Genomic DNA, 18,435 nt, shown 5'->3' on the forward strand with positions numbered 1-18,435 from the left:
CTGGCTAACAGGATTACGGGGCCGTGCGTGCGGCTGTGCCAGCCCTCTGCCACCGTAATGCAATCCCCGGACACGCCTTGCACTCCACTCGGCCCGGCCAGGACCCTCACCCGCCACCACGCGGCTGCCCCCTCTGCCCTGTCTTCTCCACCGCCCCCCCCCTCGCCAGCCCGTCGGTCTCCCCCACCGCCCCACACCCCTCCCTCCGTCTGGCGGGGAGCACACTCACACACAAACACACGCAAACACACACTCCCTCGCAGGTGCGAACATGCTTGTTCACATACAAGTACAGTCCTTTGGCCGAGCGTCTGTGCCCTGGCCCTGCGTCTTGGAGGGAACCAGTTTATTGGGATCCTGGGGTGGGGTGTAGGAACAAAAGGAGCTTTGTTCAAGTATATGTGAAAGTTACAAACTCAAAATGAGAGGAGATAAAGGAGGAGATACCCGGTGTGCAAACAGGTTGCTGAATGAGAAGCTCTCAGGCTTAGGAGGGAAGGAGAGAGAGGGAGAGAAAGAGAGAGGGGGGGAGAGAAAGAGAAAAGGAAAAAGAGAGAGGGAAAGGGAGAGAAAGAGAGAGGGAAAGGGAGAGAAAGAGAGAGGGAAAGGGAGAGAAAGAGAGAGGGAAAGGGAGAGAAAGAGAGAGGGAAAGGGAGAGAAAGAGAGAGGGAAAGGGAGAGAAAGAGAGAGGGAGGGAGGGAGAGGGAAGAGAGGAAAGGAGAAAGAGGGAGAGAGAGGGAGAGAGGGAGAGAGAAATGAGAAAGAGACAGGGAGAAAAAGAGAGAGAGAGGGAGAGAGAGAGGAAGAGGGAGAAAGAGAGAACGGGAGCAGTGGGGTGCAAGGGGCCCTGGAGCCAGCCATGAAGGCTCTCGGGCAGAGTGACAGTTCTCACCGGGCTGAGTCGGGGAATGACTGCTCTGGCGTCCACGGGTCTCTCAGTGGGGCTGGGGGACTGAGGGTCCTCGAGGACGCACCGTGGGCTGAGCACCAGGCTTCCCGGCCCCAGGGCCCACACCCTGAGAGCTGCCATCACACCGGCGTCCCCAGGGCATCAATGGAGCAGAGCCTTGGAGTGCCTGGACTTGGAGGCCTCTGTCCTTCAGGCCCTACATAGGAGCTGTGGGTGTGAGTGCCCAGAGAGAGCCAAATCAGGGGCCGTGGTGGCGCACCTGGCTGAGTGCACATGTTACAATGCGCAAGGACCCAGGTTCGAGCCCCCAGTCCCCACCTGCAGGGGGAAAGCTGTGCAAGTGGTGAAACAGGGCTGCAGGCGTCTCTCCATCTCTCTTCCTCTCTATCACCTCCTCCCCCTCTTAATTCCTGGCTGTCTCTATCCAATGATAAATAAATATGGGAGTCGGGCGGTAGCGCAGCGGGTTAAGCGCATGTGGTGCGAAGCACAGGGACCGGCATAAGGATCCTGGTTCCAGCCCCCGGCTCCCCACCTGCAGGGGAGTCGCTTCACAGGCGGTGAAGCAGGTCTACAGGTGTCTGTCTTTCTCTCCCCCTCTCTGTCTTCCCCTCCTCTCTCCATTTCTCTCTGTCCTAGCCAACAACAACAACAGCAGTGGCAACAATAATAATAACAAGAGCAGCAAAATGGGAAAAAGGGCCTCCCAGAAGCAGTGGATTCGTAGTGCAGGCACCAAGTCCCAGCGATAATCCTGGAGACAAATAAATAAATGATAACAAATAAGAGAGAGAAAGCGAAATCTGGGCGCTCTCCATGGCACCCCCCACACCTGGCTGCTGTAGTCTTGACCACACACCAAAATGGCAGGCGTCCCATTCTGAAGCCCCTGAGGTCTGTTCCTCCCCACAGAGGCCCCTCACTCGTGGGCAGATGACTGGTGGTGGCTGGGGGGCTGCCTCCGGGCAGCCCCCACGTGGCACGGCTGCACTGGGAGAGCCCCTCTAGCTGGCCCTGCCCGCTCTCCTGTCTCCACTCCTCCTGTCCTGACAGCCCTCCAGCACTGCCCACCAGAGGCCCCGGGACCTGGGCAGCCGGTCCATGTGGTCCCACCTAGGTGCCAGATGGCTTGCTCTCCATCAGTAGAAGCTCAGGACCCTCAAAGCCGGTCCGCGGGCCATGTGGGTCCCACTGCCCACTGGCAGGGCGCTTGCCAGCATGCAGACAGTCGGGGTGCCCAGGAGCACCCCCCAGCCTCAGCTACACCAGGAGCGCCCAGGTGGAGAAGCCAACACTCAGGCTGCGGTTTGGGGCTGACTGCCTGCGGTTCGAGCCCAGAGATCCAGCCCGCCGAATCCTGCTCGGAGGTCTAGGGTGGGCGCGTTGTTTGTCCATCCGGCAGCGAGTGAGCACCCCAGACCGCCCGCCCGTCGGAGCGGGCACATGCTGGCAGTGGTGCCAGCCTTTGGGCAGGGTGTAGTGGGGCTCCTTCAGGAGTTGTGTAAAGTGGGCTGGCCTCTGGGGGGGGGGCGTCCTGAGACCACCAGAGGGGCGCAGGGAGAGAGCGCATCCCTGACTCCCGGGCTCCCGGGCTTTGCAAAGCGGACCTCAGGAGGATGCCAACTCGGTGCTGTCCCCGGGCTGCCCAGAGCCTGCGCCTGGCCCCTCACCCACCCGAGCCGGGAGGGGCTGCGTGGGAGGACACCGAGCGCCAGCCTGCGGGCCTCCTTCCCGGACCCCCGCCCCGGGGCCACCGCGGAGTGCCGACCCCCGGCGCTGGGGGCATGTGGGAAGACACGTGGAGCCCAGGGCGGCCTCTCCGCTGCGGCAGGGACGGGGAGGGGGCGCCTGCTGGTGGGCACAGGCCAGAGGGCTGCGGGGAGCCGGGCGGCAGCGCCTCTGCTGGGGGGGGGGGCGGTGAGGGGAGGGGCGCCTGCGGAAGGAAGACGTTTCCTGGGGGGGGCCTCGCTCAGCCTGGTGTCGGGGGCACAGCAGCTACCAGTGGGGTGCGGGGGTGGGTGCGGGACGCGGGGGTGAGTGCGGGGCGCGGGGGTGAGTGGGGGGGTGAGTGCGGGGGTGGATGCGGGGCGCGGGGGTGGGTGCGGGGGTGAGTGCGGGGCGCGGGGGTGGGTGCGGGGGTGAGTGTGGGGGTGGGTACGGGGGGCGAGTGCGCGGGGTGAGTGCGCGGGGGTGGGTGTGGGGGTGTGGGTGTGGGGGGCTGGGGTGGGTGCGGGGGGCGCGGGGGCAGCTCAGCCGGGTGCGGCCGGGGTGCGGGTGTGGTCGGCTGCGGGTCCCACCTGCTCGCCGCGGCTCCAGCAAACTTTTCCCGGGTGCCGGGCTCAGCGGCAGCGGGAGCGCGCCGGCTCCGTCTCGTCTGTGGGGCGCGAGTGCGCGTGACCCCGGGCGCCCTTCCTGCCTTCCGGTGGGGTCGGTGGGGTCGGCGCGCCACTTGGGTGCTGCCGCAGGGGGGGGGGGGGGGGGCTCGTGCTCCGGCGGGGGCGCGCCCATTCACGCGGGCGGGGCGGGGGCACGCATGTTGGGGGCGGCCATGGCGGGGGCGCGCGCGGGATGGGGTGCGGGGGCGCGCGCGGCGGGGGCGGGCGGGGCGCGGGGGCGCGTGATGGGGGCGCGCATGACGGGGGCGGGGCGGGGGCGCGCATATTGGGGCGGCCATGGCGGGGGCGCGCGGGAACGCGGCGGGCGCGCGGGCGGGGCGCGGGGGCGCGTGATGGGGGCGCGCATGTTGGGGGCGCGCGTGATGGGGGCGCGCGTGTTGGGGGCGCGCGTGTTGGGGGCGCGCGGGCCGGAGCCGGAGCGGGCGGGCGCGTGGAGAGCGCGCTGGTCTCGGGGGCGCGCACCCTCCCTGCTGCACCGGGGCGGGGCGGCGCCTGTCACCTGCGGGGGAGGGAGGGAGGGGGGGAGGGGAGGGGGAGGGAGGGGGGGAAGGAGGAGGAGGAGCCCGCCCCTGCTCCCGAGAGTCGCGGCCCGAGCGGCGTCAGGGCTGCACCCGGCCCGCTCGGAGCAATCAGCCGCAATTAGGCATTAATTAAGTATTATGAAAGTTGATTATTTAAGTGAATTCGGCTTTCGACTCTCCGACGATGGTGAGTGCGGGCGGGGCGCGACTTTGCCGGAGTTGGACGGCGTGTGCGGGACGGGGCGCCTGCTGGTGCGGGGCGGCACTAACCGCTGTGCTCTGCTCTCTCCTCCGCCCCCGCCCTCGCCCTCCACGCCTCTGCTCCGCTTCCCTCGCCCCTCCATCACCCCTGCGCCTCCCTCACCCTTCTCTCCCCCTCCCTCTCTCCGTCTCCCCCGCCTCGCCCCTTCTCTCCCCCTCTCCCTCTCCCCCGCCTCGCCCCTTCTCTCCCCCTCTCCCTCTCCCCCTCCTCCTCCCCCCTCCCCCTCTCCCCTCCCTCCCCCTCCCCCCTCTCCCCCTCCCCCTCCCCCCTGTGCCCGCGCTCCCCCGAAGACGTCGGGACCGAGGACAGGAGGATGGATCTCCACACAGGTACCGAGCACGGAGGGGCGGGGTGGGTTTCGCTTTTCTTTCGGTTCTTTGACGGAAGTTGGTGCGTGTGGCCCAACGGGGCGGCCGCTGCGCTGCCCGTCAGGCTTCCCGGCCGCGGGGGGGGGGGGGGGGTGCGAGGTGTGTCTGTCCCCGCAGACGTCTGTTTGTCTGGCTGTGGGGGTGTTTTTATGTCTCAGTGGGGTGGTTGGTGTTTGCAAGCCGGCTTGTTGGAGAGGCGGTCGGTCTGGTGGGGCGACTGTCTCAGGGTAAAGGAATGCGGTCTATGTGGGACACGGCCGTGGGTGACGAAGCCGCTTATTAGGGCTAATGAGTGTTTGCACCGGGGCCGGGGCCGGGCAGGGCCGGCGGGGCGCTGCTGTCAGGGCGAGCGGGCCAGGACCCTCCTCACGCGCGGGGGTCGGACGGACCACTGACCGGGGGTGTCGGGGACAGACGGACCACTGACCGGGGGTGTCGGGGACGGATGGACCACTGACCGGGGGTGTCAGGGTCAGACGGACCACTAACCTGGGGTGTCGGGGACGGACGGACCACTAACCTGGGGTGTCGGGGACGGACGGACCACTGACCGGGGGTGTCAGGGACGGACGGACCACTGACCGGGGGTGTCGGGGACGGACGGACCACTGACCGGGGGTGTCGGGGACGGACGAACCACTGACTGGGGGTGTCGGGGACAGACGGACCACTAACCGGGGGTGTCGGGGACGGACGGACCACTAACCGGGGGTGTCAGGGTTAGACGGACCACTAACCTGGGGTGTCAGGGTCAGACGGACCACTAACCTGGGGTGTCGGGGTCAGACAGACCACTAACCGGGGGTGTCGGGGTCAGACGGACCACTAACCGGGGGTTGTCAGGGTCAGACAGACAGAACACTAACCTGGGGTGTCAGGGACAGACAGACCACTATCCTGGGGTGTCAGGGTCAGACGGACCACTAACCTAGGGTGTCAGGGTCAGACAGACCACTAACCTGGGGTGTCAGGGACAGACGGACCACTAACCGGGGGTGTCAGGGACAGACGGACCACTAACCGGGGGTGTCAGGGTCAGACAGACTACTAACCTGGGGTGTCAGGGTCAGACAGACCACTAACCAGGGGTGTCAGGGTCAGACAGACCACTAACCGGGGGTGTCAGGGTCAGACGGACCACTAACCTGGGGTGTCAGGGTCAGACAGACCACTGACCTGGGGTGTCAGGGTCAGACAGACCACTAACCTGGAGTGTCGGGGTCAGACAGACCACTAACCGGGGGTGTCAAGGACAGACGGACCACTAACCGGGGGTGTCAGGGTCAGACAGACAGAACACTAACCTGGGGTGTCAGGGACAGACAGACCACTAACCGGGGGTGTCAGGGTCAGACAGACCACTAACCTGGGGTGTCAGGGTCAGACAGACCACTAACCAGGGGTGTCAGGGTCAGACGGACCACTAACCTGGGGTGTCGGGGTCAGACGGACCACTAACCTGGGGTGTCGGGGACGGATGGACCACTAACCTGGGGTGTTGGGGACGGATGGACCACTAACCTGGGGTGTCAGGGTCAGACGGACCACTAACCTGGGGTGTCAGGGTCAGACAGACCACTAACCTGGGGTGTCGGGGTCAGACAGACCACTAACCGGGGGTGTCAAGGACAGACGGACCACTAACCGGGGGTGTCAGGGTCAGACAGACCACTAACCTGGGGTGTCGGGGTCAGACGGACCACTAACTGGGGGTTGTCAGGGTCAGACAGACAGACCACTAACCTGGGGTGTCAGGGACAGACAGACCACTATCCTGGGGTGTCAGGGTCAGACGGACCACTAACCTGGGGTGTCAGGGTCAGACAGAACACTAACCTGGGGTGTCAGGGACAGACGGACCACTAACCTGGGGTGTCAGGGTCAGACAGACCACTAACCTGGGGTGTCAGGGACAGATGGACCACTAACCGGGGGTGTCAGGGTCAGACGGACCACTAACCGGGGGTGTCAGGGTCAGACAGACCACTAACCTGGGGTGTCGGGGTCAGACAGACCACTAACCTGGGGTGTCAGGGTCAGACAGACCACTAACCTGGGGTGTCAGGGTCAGACAGACCACTAACCGGGGGTGTCAGGGTCAGACAGACCACTAACCTGGGGTGTCAGGGTCAGACAGACCACTAACCTGGGGTGTCGGGGCTCCGGCTGTGGTCCAGAGAGCCTGGTGCCAGCCAGGCTGCTGGTCCCGAAACCCGGCTCTCTTGGTGGCTCCCTGGACGGGTGGGCGGCGCACACCAGCCTGAGGCCACAGAGACACACCGCGTGACCCACTGCGCGTTGGCCCTCCGTGGGAAAGTCGCTTTGACCAGGACGGACCCTGAGGCTCAGGGCCGGCGGACAGAAAGTAGCTGGTCGCTTTCGGGTCCCCACCTCACAGGGCAGAAGGCTCCCTGCATCTGCAGCAGCGGGCGGCCTCGGTGGCTCTCTGAGTGGTCGCCCAGCTGGCCGCAGGCCCCAGTTCATGGCGCTGCCCCTTGGAGCCCGTGACCTGACCTTCCAGGGTCAAGAGGGGGAGGACAGGTGGCGTATGTGGGACCCGTGGTGCCAGGCTCGGGAGGACGGGGTGTGTTTGTGGAGGAGGGTGTCGGGGCTGGACCCCGGGGTCTCTGAGGCCCCCTGCCGGGCAGAGCCGCCCGGTGCCAAGTCCACTGCTGCCTCCCTGCCCCTCCCTGCGGCCCGCTCCCTCAGAGAGCCCGGCACCCCCACCTCTAATCAGGCCCGTCGCCTCCCTCTCAGGCCCCACCCCCGTTCTTCAGAAATGGGGCCCCCACCCAAGGAGCCAACCTACGGCCTGCCAGGCGCCGCCCCTACCTGGGCTAGGCGAGCCTCTGCTTGTGGGCAACACACGGGACCCAGATATTACTCAGCTGGGAGGCGGGTCCTCCCGCCTGCCTCCTCCTTCTCCTCACTGAGTGCCAAAAGCTGGCATCCACCCTGCCCACGCCAACCAGTCCCTCCCAGTGTGTGTGGGGGCGCCCATCCAAAGCCCTTCTGTCGGGCATCCCTGGTGGAACGAGGGCACCGGAGGCCTGCCAAGAAGCGGTGGCAGCTCCTGTAGCATCTCTTGGGCCCCGGAGGGGAGCCTGTTGCTCCCGGCTCTCCAGGGACAGGCTCTGGAAACTTTTCCTAGAAGCTGCAGTGCCCCTGAGGTCACTGGTCCCACGCACAGCCGGAGTGGGGTGCTTGGAGCGGGACCCAGGCCTGGACTCTGGCTGCCCGGGGAGGGGAGGGGAGGGCCGGGTGTCAGAGACCCGCTTCCTGGAGGAGCCATCTGGGGAGGCCATTTCAGCCTTTTCTGTGAACTTGGAAGTTTCACTTAATCTCAGAACTTCAGAAGAAAAGCACTTCTCCCCTTTCCACAAAAAAGGGAAGCAGGTAGGAGAGCTCGGCTCCCCTCTGAGCCAGCTAGCTGCCCGGGGCTTGGCTCCAGCTCCTCTGCCTGGCGGCCACCTCGGAACTAGACTCTGCCACTGCCGCCCCCAGGCCTCTTGGCTGGTGCCATGAGGGGCCTCTCCCGAGGGGCCCTGAGCACGACGGCAGGAGCTTTGCTGCATTAGGCCCCAGTAGCACTGGCCTCGGGCTGCCAGTTTGGGCCAGGGCCAGGGCCCAGCGCCCTCCAGCCATCAGTCACCCAGCAGTGACGGCCCAAGACTCCTCTGGAGAGGACGGCGGGACTGTGAGGGCCGTGCGGACCCCTGTCCCCCAGCACAGTTCAGCCAAGGGCTGGATCAATCTGGACGTCTTCAGCAATAAAAAATGCCGATGTCGTCCTAATTCACCAGGCCCCGAGATGACAGAAAATTTACATTTTTTAATTAAACTAGCAGCCAGTTTTTATGAGAGGGGGTTGGGTTATGCAAATCAAATGGTTGTGTACGGAAGATTAGGAGAGTTTGGGAATAAATTCCACAAATGCTAATAAAAAAAAAAAAGGAAAGAGAGGGAGGGAGGAGAGAGACGAAGAGAGGAGGACAGAGTTCCATTAGGCCCTCTTAGAGTGATTTCCCTGGGGGCGGGATCTGGGAGGGGGAGGGCAGAGGGGAGGAAGCCTTCACACTCAGGTAGTCCATCCGCAGTTGGGAAGCCCCCTGGATTAGGCCCCATTAGGCTGATTCCCAGGCGCCTACACTGGAAAACACCTGGAGACACGGGGACCTGAGAAGGAGCCAGCCCTGATTCTCCAGAACCTGGCTGTAACTGTCCCCACCCCTCAGGGGGAACTTGAGGTCCTGGCCAGGGTTACAGCTCTCTGCCACAGGCTCTGCCACAGGCTCTGCCAGGTGAAAGGCCCAGTAGGTACGAGAGGCAGTTCACAGGTGTGACGGGGCTGCAGGGGTCGGGGGCACCACTCCCCAGGCACCGTGGTTGCTGGGACCGTTTGTCAAGGTGAGTCAGGGCAGTGGCGGTGCAGCTGGCCGAGCTGGGCTTGCTGCTTCTCCCCTGGGAGAAGAAGGTGCCTGGATGCCCACCTTGGACAGCACCCCACCCCGCATCCCGGCCAGGACGGACAGGGTCAAGAGAGTGGAGCCAGCTTGGAGCCGAGTTCCCAGTAGCCATGTGTGTCCAGGACACAGGGCCTCGGCCGGGAGGAGGAAGACCGCAGACTCGTTTCAGGTGGCATCTTGGCTTGGACCTCCCCCAGCCCAGCCCCTGCCGCCCACTGCCGCCCACTTCCAGAGCCCCGTGGGGACTTCTGTGAGCTGAGGGTTCATAGTCAGGGTCTGGCCAGGAGCAGAGGGTCCCGGGAACCTCGCCGACTCTGCTTCTGCCAACCTTCCCCCCCCCTCCCCCCCCGGCACGCACATCCCTGGGGCTGGAGAGCGAGGTGGCCCTTCTGGAAGGCGGATAGGCCGCAAGTCTCGAGGGGGGCAGGGTGGCCGCCTTCAGCTCCCCGTCCCCAGGCCTTGCCTTGGCCAGCAGCACCTACTCGACCAGTCTGAGCAAGGGCAGAACTTTCAGTCAGGTCGGGCACCGGTTTGGCCAGTCTGTGCAGGGGGTGGGTGCCTCCGTGCCATCTTGGCAGGAGGAGCGAGGAGTGCTGTCTCAGCGGGGGTAGGTCTCCTGGCACCGTGTACACAGAGGCTGGCGTGACGTTGGCAGCATGGGCACTCAGGGCCTGGACTCTTTACCAACCAGGAGGCTGGCTCACAGGGCAGTCGGGAGGGAGGGAGGGTGAGGGGCACATCCTCCAGGAAGGAAAGCCTTGGAGGCCGGCGGCCAGGGACCGTCCTGGGGGCCCCTTGAGCCAGGTGTGGCCACAGGAGGTGAGGGCAGGTCTAGGAGGAGCCTGAGGCCCTTAGGGCCCCGCCAGCACAGTCCCTCAGCTGTCCTTGGTCCCGCCACACCCCTTGTCCCCTGTGCCCCCCACACCCACTCACACACAGGCCAGGGAATCTGGCTGAGTGGTCTGGGTTTCCGTGGTGGAGGGGAGAAAGGGAACCGAGGTACCTCTGGAGGGCATCACGGCAGTGGCGTCTCCTCACTGCAGCTGCTGCCCCTGACTCCATCCCCCATAGCAGCAGGGGCGGGGGCTCCCCGCCTCCCCTCCTGGGCCCCGGCCAGCCTGGCGATGCCCCCTCCAGATGGCCCACTTTGCCCAGATAGAGGCCCTGGGCCACTCCCCACCTGGCACCCAAGCCCCCACCCTGAGGACTGTGCTCCGTGGCTGCCTCCCTAGGCCGGCCTTGAGCCTTGGACTCCGGGCTGCGGCATCTCCTCCCCCTTCCTCTCCCCCTCCCTTCTTCTCCCTCCCCCCTCCTCTCGCCTCCTCTTCCTCCTTCTCCCGCTCCGCCTTTTTCTCCTTCTTCTCTCTTCTCCTCTTCCTTCTCTTCTTCCTCTCTTCTCTTCCTCCTCCTCTCTCCTTCCCCCCTTTTCCCCTCCTCTCCTCCTGTTCTCTTCCTCCTACTCCCTCTCCTCCTCTCTCCTTCCCCTCCCTCCCTCCCTCTTTCCTCCTCCTTCTCTCTCCTTTCTCCTCTCCTCCTCACCGGGGAAGGAAGTTTCTCTGTAGTAATTAAAGCCTGTGGGTCCCCAAGGCAAGCAGCATCTATTTTTGAGGTACCTGGGCCAGATTTCAGAGTGAGTGAGAAGCTGGGCAGAGGAAGGTAGGTGCCGTGGTGTGCGGAGGGGTGAGACCCTCCCTCAGGCATCGAGGCAGAAGGTGGCGCTTGTGGCCTAGCGTGCAGCCCCCCAGCAGCCCGGCCTCGGGTGGCGTCTTCAGGACCCAGGTCCCCCGGGACACACTGTGCCGGAGGGGAAGGGGTCCCACACAGAGGCCCCATCTGCATTGCAGTGCCCACGGGAACGCCCACCGCCAGGGACCCAGATGACCTCTGTGTGGCCTGTGAACCGGGGAGGAGGGAGGTGTGGACAGGCGCAGGCTGGCCGGACGCCTCCTGTGTCACTGTGGCGGGTCCCGGCCTCTCGACTGGGGTGCCTCCCGCTTTGGGAGTCAGTTCTCAAGTCCTGCGAGCACGGTGACCTGCCTCCCCCGCCTCCTACCTGGCCTCCCCACTCACCTGACAGCCTCACACCCAGTTGGCCAGGAAAGAGGTGGAAAGGCTGGCAGGTGGAGCCTGAGAGTGCGGCCTTGATGCGGGGCGTCGGGGCAGCCCTCAGACATCAGGGGCCCGGGCCTATCCCGCGTCTGCCCTGTGGCCACCGCTATGAGGAGCGCCTTGGGCCCGGGCCTTGCTGCCTCACCGTCGGCACTGGGGAAGCTGATGGATGTGCAGCCCCAGCTTGTGGGGGCGCGTGGGGGCGCATGGGGGCGTGTAGCAGAGGAGGTCGGCAGCAGGAAGCCCTGGGCCTGGGGACCTGAGTCTTACTTCCTATAACCTGGCTTCATGGGAGGAGGGGGATAGGAGTGGCACGATGAGACGGCAGGGGTGGGGGGGAATGGCAGAAGCCCCCCATGGACCGCTCACCATGACCCGGGTCCCTCTGGGGCTTAGGTCAGACTTGGCATGTACGGCCGGCTGCCCAGAGGGCACGGGGGTGGGGCACAGCAGCAGAGGGCCAGCCCAGGACTGTCCTCCTCTTCCTCCCGCCTCCTTCAGTCTGGTCCCAGGAACCCTCCAGCCAGGCGGGAGCAGACGAGGGGACAGAGGGACACAACTGGGGGCAGACGAGGGACAGAGGGACACAACTGGGGGCAGACGAGGGGACAGAGGGACAGAACTAGGGCAGACGAGGAGACAGAGGGACACAACTGGGGCAGACATGGGACAGAGGGACAGAACTGGGGCAGACGAGGGACAGAGGGACACAACTGGGGGCAGACGAGGGGACAGAGGGACAGAACTGGGGCAGACATGGGACAGAGGGACAGAACTGGGGGCAGACGAGGGACAGAGGGACACAACTGGGGGCAGACGAGGGGACAGAGGACAGAACTGAGGCAGACGAGGAGACAGAGGGACAGAACTGGGGGCAGACGAGGGACAGAGGGACAGAACTGGGGCAGACAAGAGGACAGAGAGACACAACTGGGGGAAGACGAGGGGACAGAGGGACACAACCGGGGACAGATGAGGGAACAGAGGGACAGAAATGGGGCCAGACAAGGGACAGAGGGACACAACTGGGGCAGACATGGGACAGAGGGACAGAACTGGGGCAGATATGGGACAGAGGGACAGAACTGGGGGCAGACGAGGGGACAGAGAGACACAACTGGGGCAGACGAGGGGACAGAGGGACAGAACTGGGGGCAGACGAGGGGACAGAGGACAGAACTGGGGCAGACGAGGGGACAGAGGGACAGAACTGGGGGCAGACGAGGGACAGAGGGACACAACTGGGGCAGACGAGGGACAGAGGACAGAACTGGGCAGAAGAGGGGACAGAGGGACAGAACTGGGGCAGACTTGGGACAGAGGGACACAACTGGGGGCAGACGAGGGGACAGAGGGACACAACTGGGGGCAGACGAGGGGACAGAGGGATACAACTGGGGGCAGACGAGGGACAGAGGGGCAGAACTGGGGCAGACGAGGGACAGAGGGACACAACTGGGGCAGACGGGACAGAAGGACACAACTGGTACAGACGAGGGACAGAGGGACACAACTGGGGCAGACATAGGACAGAGGGACAGAACTGGGGCAGACGAGGGACAGAGGGACACAACTGGGGGCAAACGAGGGACAGAGGGACAGAACTGGGGCAGACATGGGACAGAGGAACAGAACTGGGGGCAGACGAGGGACAGAGGGACACAACTGGGGGCAGACGAGGGGACAGAGGACAGAACTGAGGCAGACGAGGGGACAGAGGGACAGAACTGGGGGCAGACGAGGGACAGAGGGACACAACTGGGGCAGACGAGGGACAGAGGGACAGAACTGGGGCAGACTTGGGACAGAGAGACAGAACTGGGGCAGACGAGGGGACAGAGGGACAGAACTGGGGGCAGATGATGGACAGAAGGACAGAACTGGGGCAGACGAGGGGACAGAGGGACAGAACTGGGTCTGACGAGGGGACAGAGGCATACAACTGGGGGCAGACGAGGGACAGAGGGACAGAACTGGGGCAGATGAGAGGACAGAGGGACACAACTGGGGGCAGACGAGGGGACAGAGAGACAGAACTGAGGCAGACTTGGGACAGAGGGACACCACTGGGGCAGACGAGGGGACAGAAGGACAGAACTGGGGGCAGACATGAGACAGAGGGACAGAACTGGGGTAGACGTGGGGACAGAGGGACAGAACTGGAGCAGACGAGAGACAGAGGGACAGAACTGGGGCAGATGGGACAGAGGGACACAACTGGGACATAGGAGGGACAGAGGAACACAACTGGGGCAGACGGGACAGAGGGACACAACTGGGGCAGACGAGGGACAGAGGGACACAACTGGGGCAGACGAGGGACAGAGGGACACAACTGGGGGCAGACGAGGGGACAGAGGACAGAACTGGGGCAGACAAGGGGACAGAGGGACAGAACTGGGGGCAGACAAGGGACAGAGGGACAGAACTGGGGCAGATATGGGACAGAGGGACAGAATTGGGGGCAGACGAGGGGACAGAGAGACAGAACTGGGGCAGACGAGGGGACAGAGGGACACAACTGGGGCAGACGAGGGGACAGAGGGACACAACTGGGGGCAGACGAGGGGACAGAGGCATACAACTGGGGACAGACGAGGGACAGAGGGGCAGAACTGGGGCAGACGAGGGACAGAGGGACACAACTGGGGGCAGACGAGAGGACAGAGAGACAGAACTGGGGCAGACTTGGGACAGAGGGACACCACTGGGGCAGACGGGACAGAGGGACAGAACTGGGGGCAGACGAGGGACAGAGGGACAGAACTGGGGGCAGACGAGGGGACAGAGGGACAGAACTGGGGGCAGACAAGAGACAGAGGGACACAACTGGGGGCAGACGAGGGGACAGAGAGACAGAACTGGGGCAGACTTGGGACAGAGGGACACAACTGGGGCAGACGTGGGGACAGAGGGACAGAACTGGGGGAAGACGAGGGGACAGAACTGGGGAAGACTAGGGGACAGAGGGACAGAACTGGGGCAGACGGAACAGAGGGACACAACTGGGGGCTGACGAGGGACAGAGGGACACAACTGGGGGCAGACGAGGGGACAGAGGACAGAACTGGGGCAGACGAGGGGACAGAGGGACAGAACTGGGGGCAGACGAGGGACAGAGGGACACAACTGGGGGCAGACGAGGGACAGAGGGACACAACTGGGGGCAGACGAGGGACAGAGGGACACAACTGTGGGCAGACGAGGGACAGAGGGACAGAACTGGGTCAGACAATGGGACAGAGGGACACATCTGGGGCTGACGAGGGGACAGAAGGACACAACGGGGGCAGACGAGGGACAGAGGGACAGTGCTGGGGACAGACGAGGGGACAGAGGGACACACCTGGGGCTGACGAGGGTTCAGAAGGACACAACTGGGGGCAGACATGGCACAGAAGGACACAACTGGGGGCAGACATGGCACAGAAGGACACAACTGGGGGCAGACATGGGACAGAAGGACACAACTGGGGGCAGACGAGAGACAGAGGGACACAACGGGGGCAAACATGGGACAGAAGGACAGAACTGGGGGCAGACATGGGACAGAGGGACACAACTGGGGGCAGACGAGGGACAGAGGGACACAACGGGGGCAGACGAGGGACAGAGGGACACACCTGGGGCTGACGAGGGACAGAGGGACACAGCGGGGGCAGACAGGTTTTGTGTCTCCAGAGACCAGGGATGAATTGAACTTCGGCTTTGTCTTTTTTCCTCTGGTTGGGGCATGGGAGGTTTGCAGCTGACAGTAGAAACAGTAGTCTGGACGTGTGTAACATTTCCCAGGTTTCACATCACACTTGCGCCCCCGCCAGGTCCTCCTCCGCCGTCTGGTTCAGGACCTGGACTCTCCTGCCGCCCCTGGGCCCTTTACGTTGGTGCAGGGCACCAGCTCCAGTCCAGGGTCTGCCTAGTGTCTCCCTTTCTGATCATTTCTCAGCTTATGCCTGTGAGTGCGATCATCCCATATTCATCCTTCTCTCTCTGATCTCATGCCACGTGATTCCTTCAGGCTCCACCCAAGATGAGGTGAAGAAGGTGACTTGGTTACTTTTCACAGCTGAGTAGTATTCCGATGCCAAGCGGCCCTTCTCCCCACACACTTGGTCCGTGAAAGGAGGAGCCCTGGGCCAGGGCTCCGTGCACAGGGCGGGAGCTGCTCCCGAGAGAAGATTCCAGGCACAGTGAGAGCGGGACACTCGCAGGTGCTTGCTCGTGGGGAGGGGGGGAGATGTCTGGGGATGTCCCCAGTGGGTAGTCTTCTCCCTGGCTGTCATCTTCACTCGCTGTGACCACTGCCTTCCTCTGTGCCACCCCTCACCCCTGAGCCCAAGGCCACGGCACCCCAGACAGGGGCACCCTGAGGTGCCCCAGGAAGCACTGGCCAGGCGCCCAGCAGGGGGAGCCCCGCAGCGGCAGCCCCATCCTCAGGGCCAGGGAGCTCGCCCACGACTCCTGCCCAGGGGTGGGGGCGGGGAAGGCGTCCTTCCCCACCCCCAGAGGTCCCTTGGCTGAGTTTGTTTTGCCAGGGTGACCTGTTTAATCATCTCATTTTCTGGTGGCCGTTTATTCCTCGTTTCCACGGTTACGGCCCCATTAAGGGGAGAAGCAATAAGGCAGCGAGTCAAACAGGTAATAAAAACATTAAAGCCGGTGTGCTCTGAGGGAGGCGGGCGGGTGGGAAGGGGTTCAGTGAGGTGAGACGGCCCAGGCCCGGGAGACGTCCAGGGGAGACACCACCCAGCCTCCAGCCTCGTCCTCGACAGCTCCCGGCTAAGCCGCCCGCACCCGCGGGCCCGACTCTGTGGGCACCACCATGGGCCCTGGGTGTCCCGGGGCACGACGGCAGGGAGCGAGCGGAGGAGAGGGCGGCAGGGCGGCACCCAGCCTGCAGGCCCCAGCCCGCCTGAGCTCTGGCACTTCACCAGGGAGCGCGGCTGTGGTGAGGGCCGTTCCCAGAGAGTGAACAGGCCCGGCCGGGACAGCCCTGTGACCTTCAGAGGGCAGCGTGGCAGGAGGCGGCAGGACCCAGCGGCCCCGCACGGGTGGGGGTCCTTCCCAGGACCCTGTGAGGCGAGGGGCCACGGGACCGCACAGGGCCCCCCTGGCTGAGCCCTCGGTGCAGGTCACATGGCGGATGAGCCCCCCAGAGCCCTTGGTGCGGTGCCCACGGAGGACTGGCCTCTCCTGTGTTTGGACCTGACTAGCACTGTCCACCTGCTGCCCAGCTCCTAGACCTGGGAGTCCCGGGCACCCCCACAGCCCACCGGCTGCCCAGCCCCTAGACCTGGGGGTCCCGGGTGCCCCCACAGCCCACCTGCTGCCCAGGCCCTAGACTTGGGGGTCCCGGGCGCCCCTACAGCCCACCTGCTGCCCAGCCCCGAGACCTGGGGGTCCCGGGCACCCCCACAGCCCACCTGCTGCCCAGCCCCTAGACATGGGAGTCCCGGGCGCCCCCACAGCCCACCGGCTGCCCAGCCCCTAGACCTGGGAGTCCCGGGCGCCCCCACAGCCCACCGGCTGCCTAGCCCCTAGACCTGGGGGTCCCGGGCACCCCCACAGCCCACCTGCTGCCCAGCCCCTAGACTTGGGGGTCCCGGGCGCCCCTACAGCCCACCTGCTGCCCAGCCCCAAGACCTGGGGGTCCCGGGCGCCCCCACAGCCCACCTGCTGCCCAGCCCCTAGACTTGGGGGTCCCGGGCGCCCCTACAGCCCACCTGCTGCCCAGCCCCGAGACCTGGGGGTCCCGGGCGCCCCCACAGCCCACCTGCTGCCCAGCCCCTAGACCTGGGGGTCCTGGGCGCCCCCACAGCCCACATGCTGCCCAGCCCCTAGACCTGGGGGTCCCGGGTGCCCCCAGAAGCTGCCCAGTGAGCAGACTGGTTCCGTGGGCCTGAGGGAAGGACAGGGCATGGCCAGAAACCCTGTCAGGCTGAGGAGACTGAGCCTCTGATGTTCTGACCGGGAGCCGGCCTCTGCCCTCAAACCTGGATCCAGAGCAGACTGCCTCTCTCTCTCTCTCTCTCTCTCTCTCTCTCTCTCTCTCTCTCTCCCCCTCCCCCTCCCTCTCTCCTCTTCTCTCTCTCCCCTCTCCTCTCTCCCTCTCTCCCGCTCTCCCTCTCTCTCCTCTCTCCTCTCTCCCTCTCTCTCCCTCTCTCCCTCTCTCTCCTCTCTCTTCTATCTCTCCTCTCTCCCTCTCTCTCCCTCTCTCACTCTCTCCCTCTCCCTCTCTCCTCTCTCCTCTCTCCCTCTCTCTCCCTCTCTCCTCTCTCCCTCTCTCCTCTCTCCCTCTCTCCTCTCTCTCCCTCTCTCACTCTCTCCCTCTCCCTCTCTCCTCTCTCCTCTCTCCCTCTCTCTCCTCTCTCCCTCTCTCTCCCTCTCTCCTCTCTCCCTCTCTCCCTCTCTCCCTCTCTCCTCTCTCCCTCTCTCCCACTCTCTCTTCTCTCTCTCTCTCCTCTCTTCTCTCCATCTCTCCCTCTCTCCCTCTCTCTCCTCTTTCTCCTCTCTCCCTCTCTCTCCTCTCTCTACCCTCTTTCCTCTCACCCTCTCTTTCCTCTCTCCATCTCTCTCCTCTTTCCCTCTCTTCACTCTCTTCTCTCCATCTCTCCTCTTTCTCCATCTCTCCTCTTTCTCCATCTCTCTCTCCCTCTCTCCTCTCTCCATCTCTGTCCTCTCTGTCCTCTCTCTACCTTCTCTCCTCTCCCTCTCTTTCCTCTCTCCCTATCTTTCTTCTCTCCCTCTCCTCTTGACTCTCTCCCTCTCACCTCTCTCCCTGTCTCTCCATCTCTCCTTTTCTCTCTTCTCTCCTCTCTCCATCTCTCTCCTCTCTCTTCTCTCCAACTCTTCTCCTGTCTCCCTTTGTCTTCCCTCTCTCTCCCTCTCTTCCCTCTCTCCCTCTCTCCATCTCTCTCTCCTCTCTCTCTCCTCTCTCCATCTCTCTCCTCTCTCCTTCTCTCTCCCTCTCTTCTCTCCCTCTCTACATCTCTCTCCCTCTCTCTTTCCTCTCTCCCCTCTCTCCTCTCCCCCTCCTTTCTTCCTCTCTCCTCTCTCCATTACTCTCTTCTCTTCCTCTTTCTTCTCTCCCTCTCTTCTCCCTCCATTTCTCTTTCCTCTCTCTCCCTTCTTCTCTCTCTCCTCTCCCCCTTTCTCTCTCCCTCTCTCTCCTCTCCTCCTCTCTCTCTTCTCTCCCTCCCTTCCCCCCTCTCTCCATCTCTCTCTCCTCTCTTCCTCTCTCTCCTCTCTCCCTGTCTCCTCTCTCCATCTCTCTTTCCTCTCTCCATCTCTCTCTCCTCTCCCCCTCTCTCCTCTCTCCCTCTCTCTCCTCCTCTCTCTCTCCATCTCTCTCTCCTCTCCCCCTCTCTCCTCTCTCCCTCTCTCTCCCCCTCTCTCTCCATCTC

At 64.2% G+C, this 18,435-nt stretch overlaps 1 protein-coding gene across 4 annotated transcripts in view; it reads left to right on the plus strand.

Annotated features, from left to right (window-relative positions):
* The window catches only part of CASZ1 (castor zinc finger 1), a 137,526-nt gene that overhangs the window by 66,339 nt on the left and 52,752 nt on the right, over nucleotides 1-18,435 (plus strand). The window contains exons 1-2 of one of the 4 annotated variants that reach the window (XM_060170915.1): nucleotides 3,969-4,014; nucleotides 4,380-4,418. The exons of 1 other annotated variant lie outside the window; for it this stretch is intronic. In XM_060170915.1, coding sequence (XP_060026898.1) covers nucleotides 4,403-4,418 — 16 coding nt within the window. In that variant the 5' untranslated portion in view covers nucleotides 3,969-4,014; nucleotides 4,380-4,402. Of the gene's footprint in view, nucleotides 1-3,968; nucleotides 4,015-4,379; nucleotides 4,419-18,435 lie in introns of those variants that run through there. 2 more of the 4 variants (XM_060170913.1, XM_060170916.1) reach the window with 2 other exon arrangements.

Source organism: Erinaceus europaeus, chromosome 13 (assembly GCF_950295315.1).
Source record: "Erinaceus europaeus chromosome 13, mEriEur2.1, whole genome shotgun sequence".
Lineage (NCBI taxonomy): Eukaryota > Metazoa > Chordata > Mammalia > Eulipotyphla > Erinaceidae > Erinaceus > Erinaceus europaeus.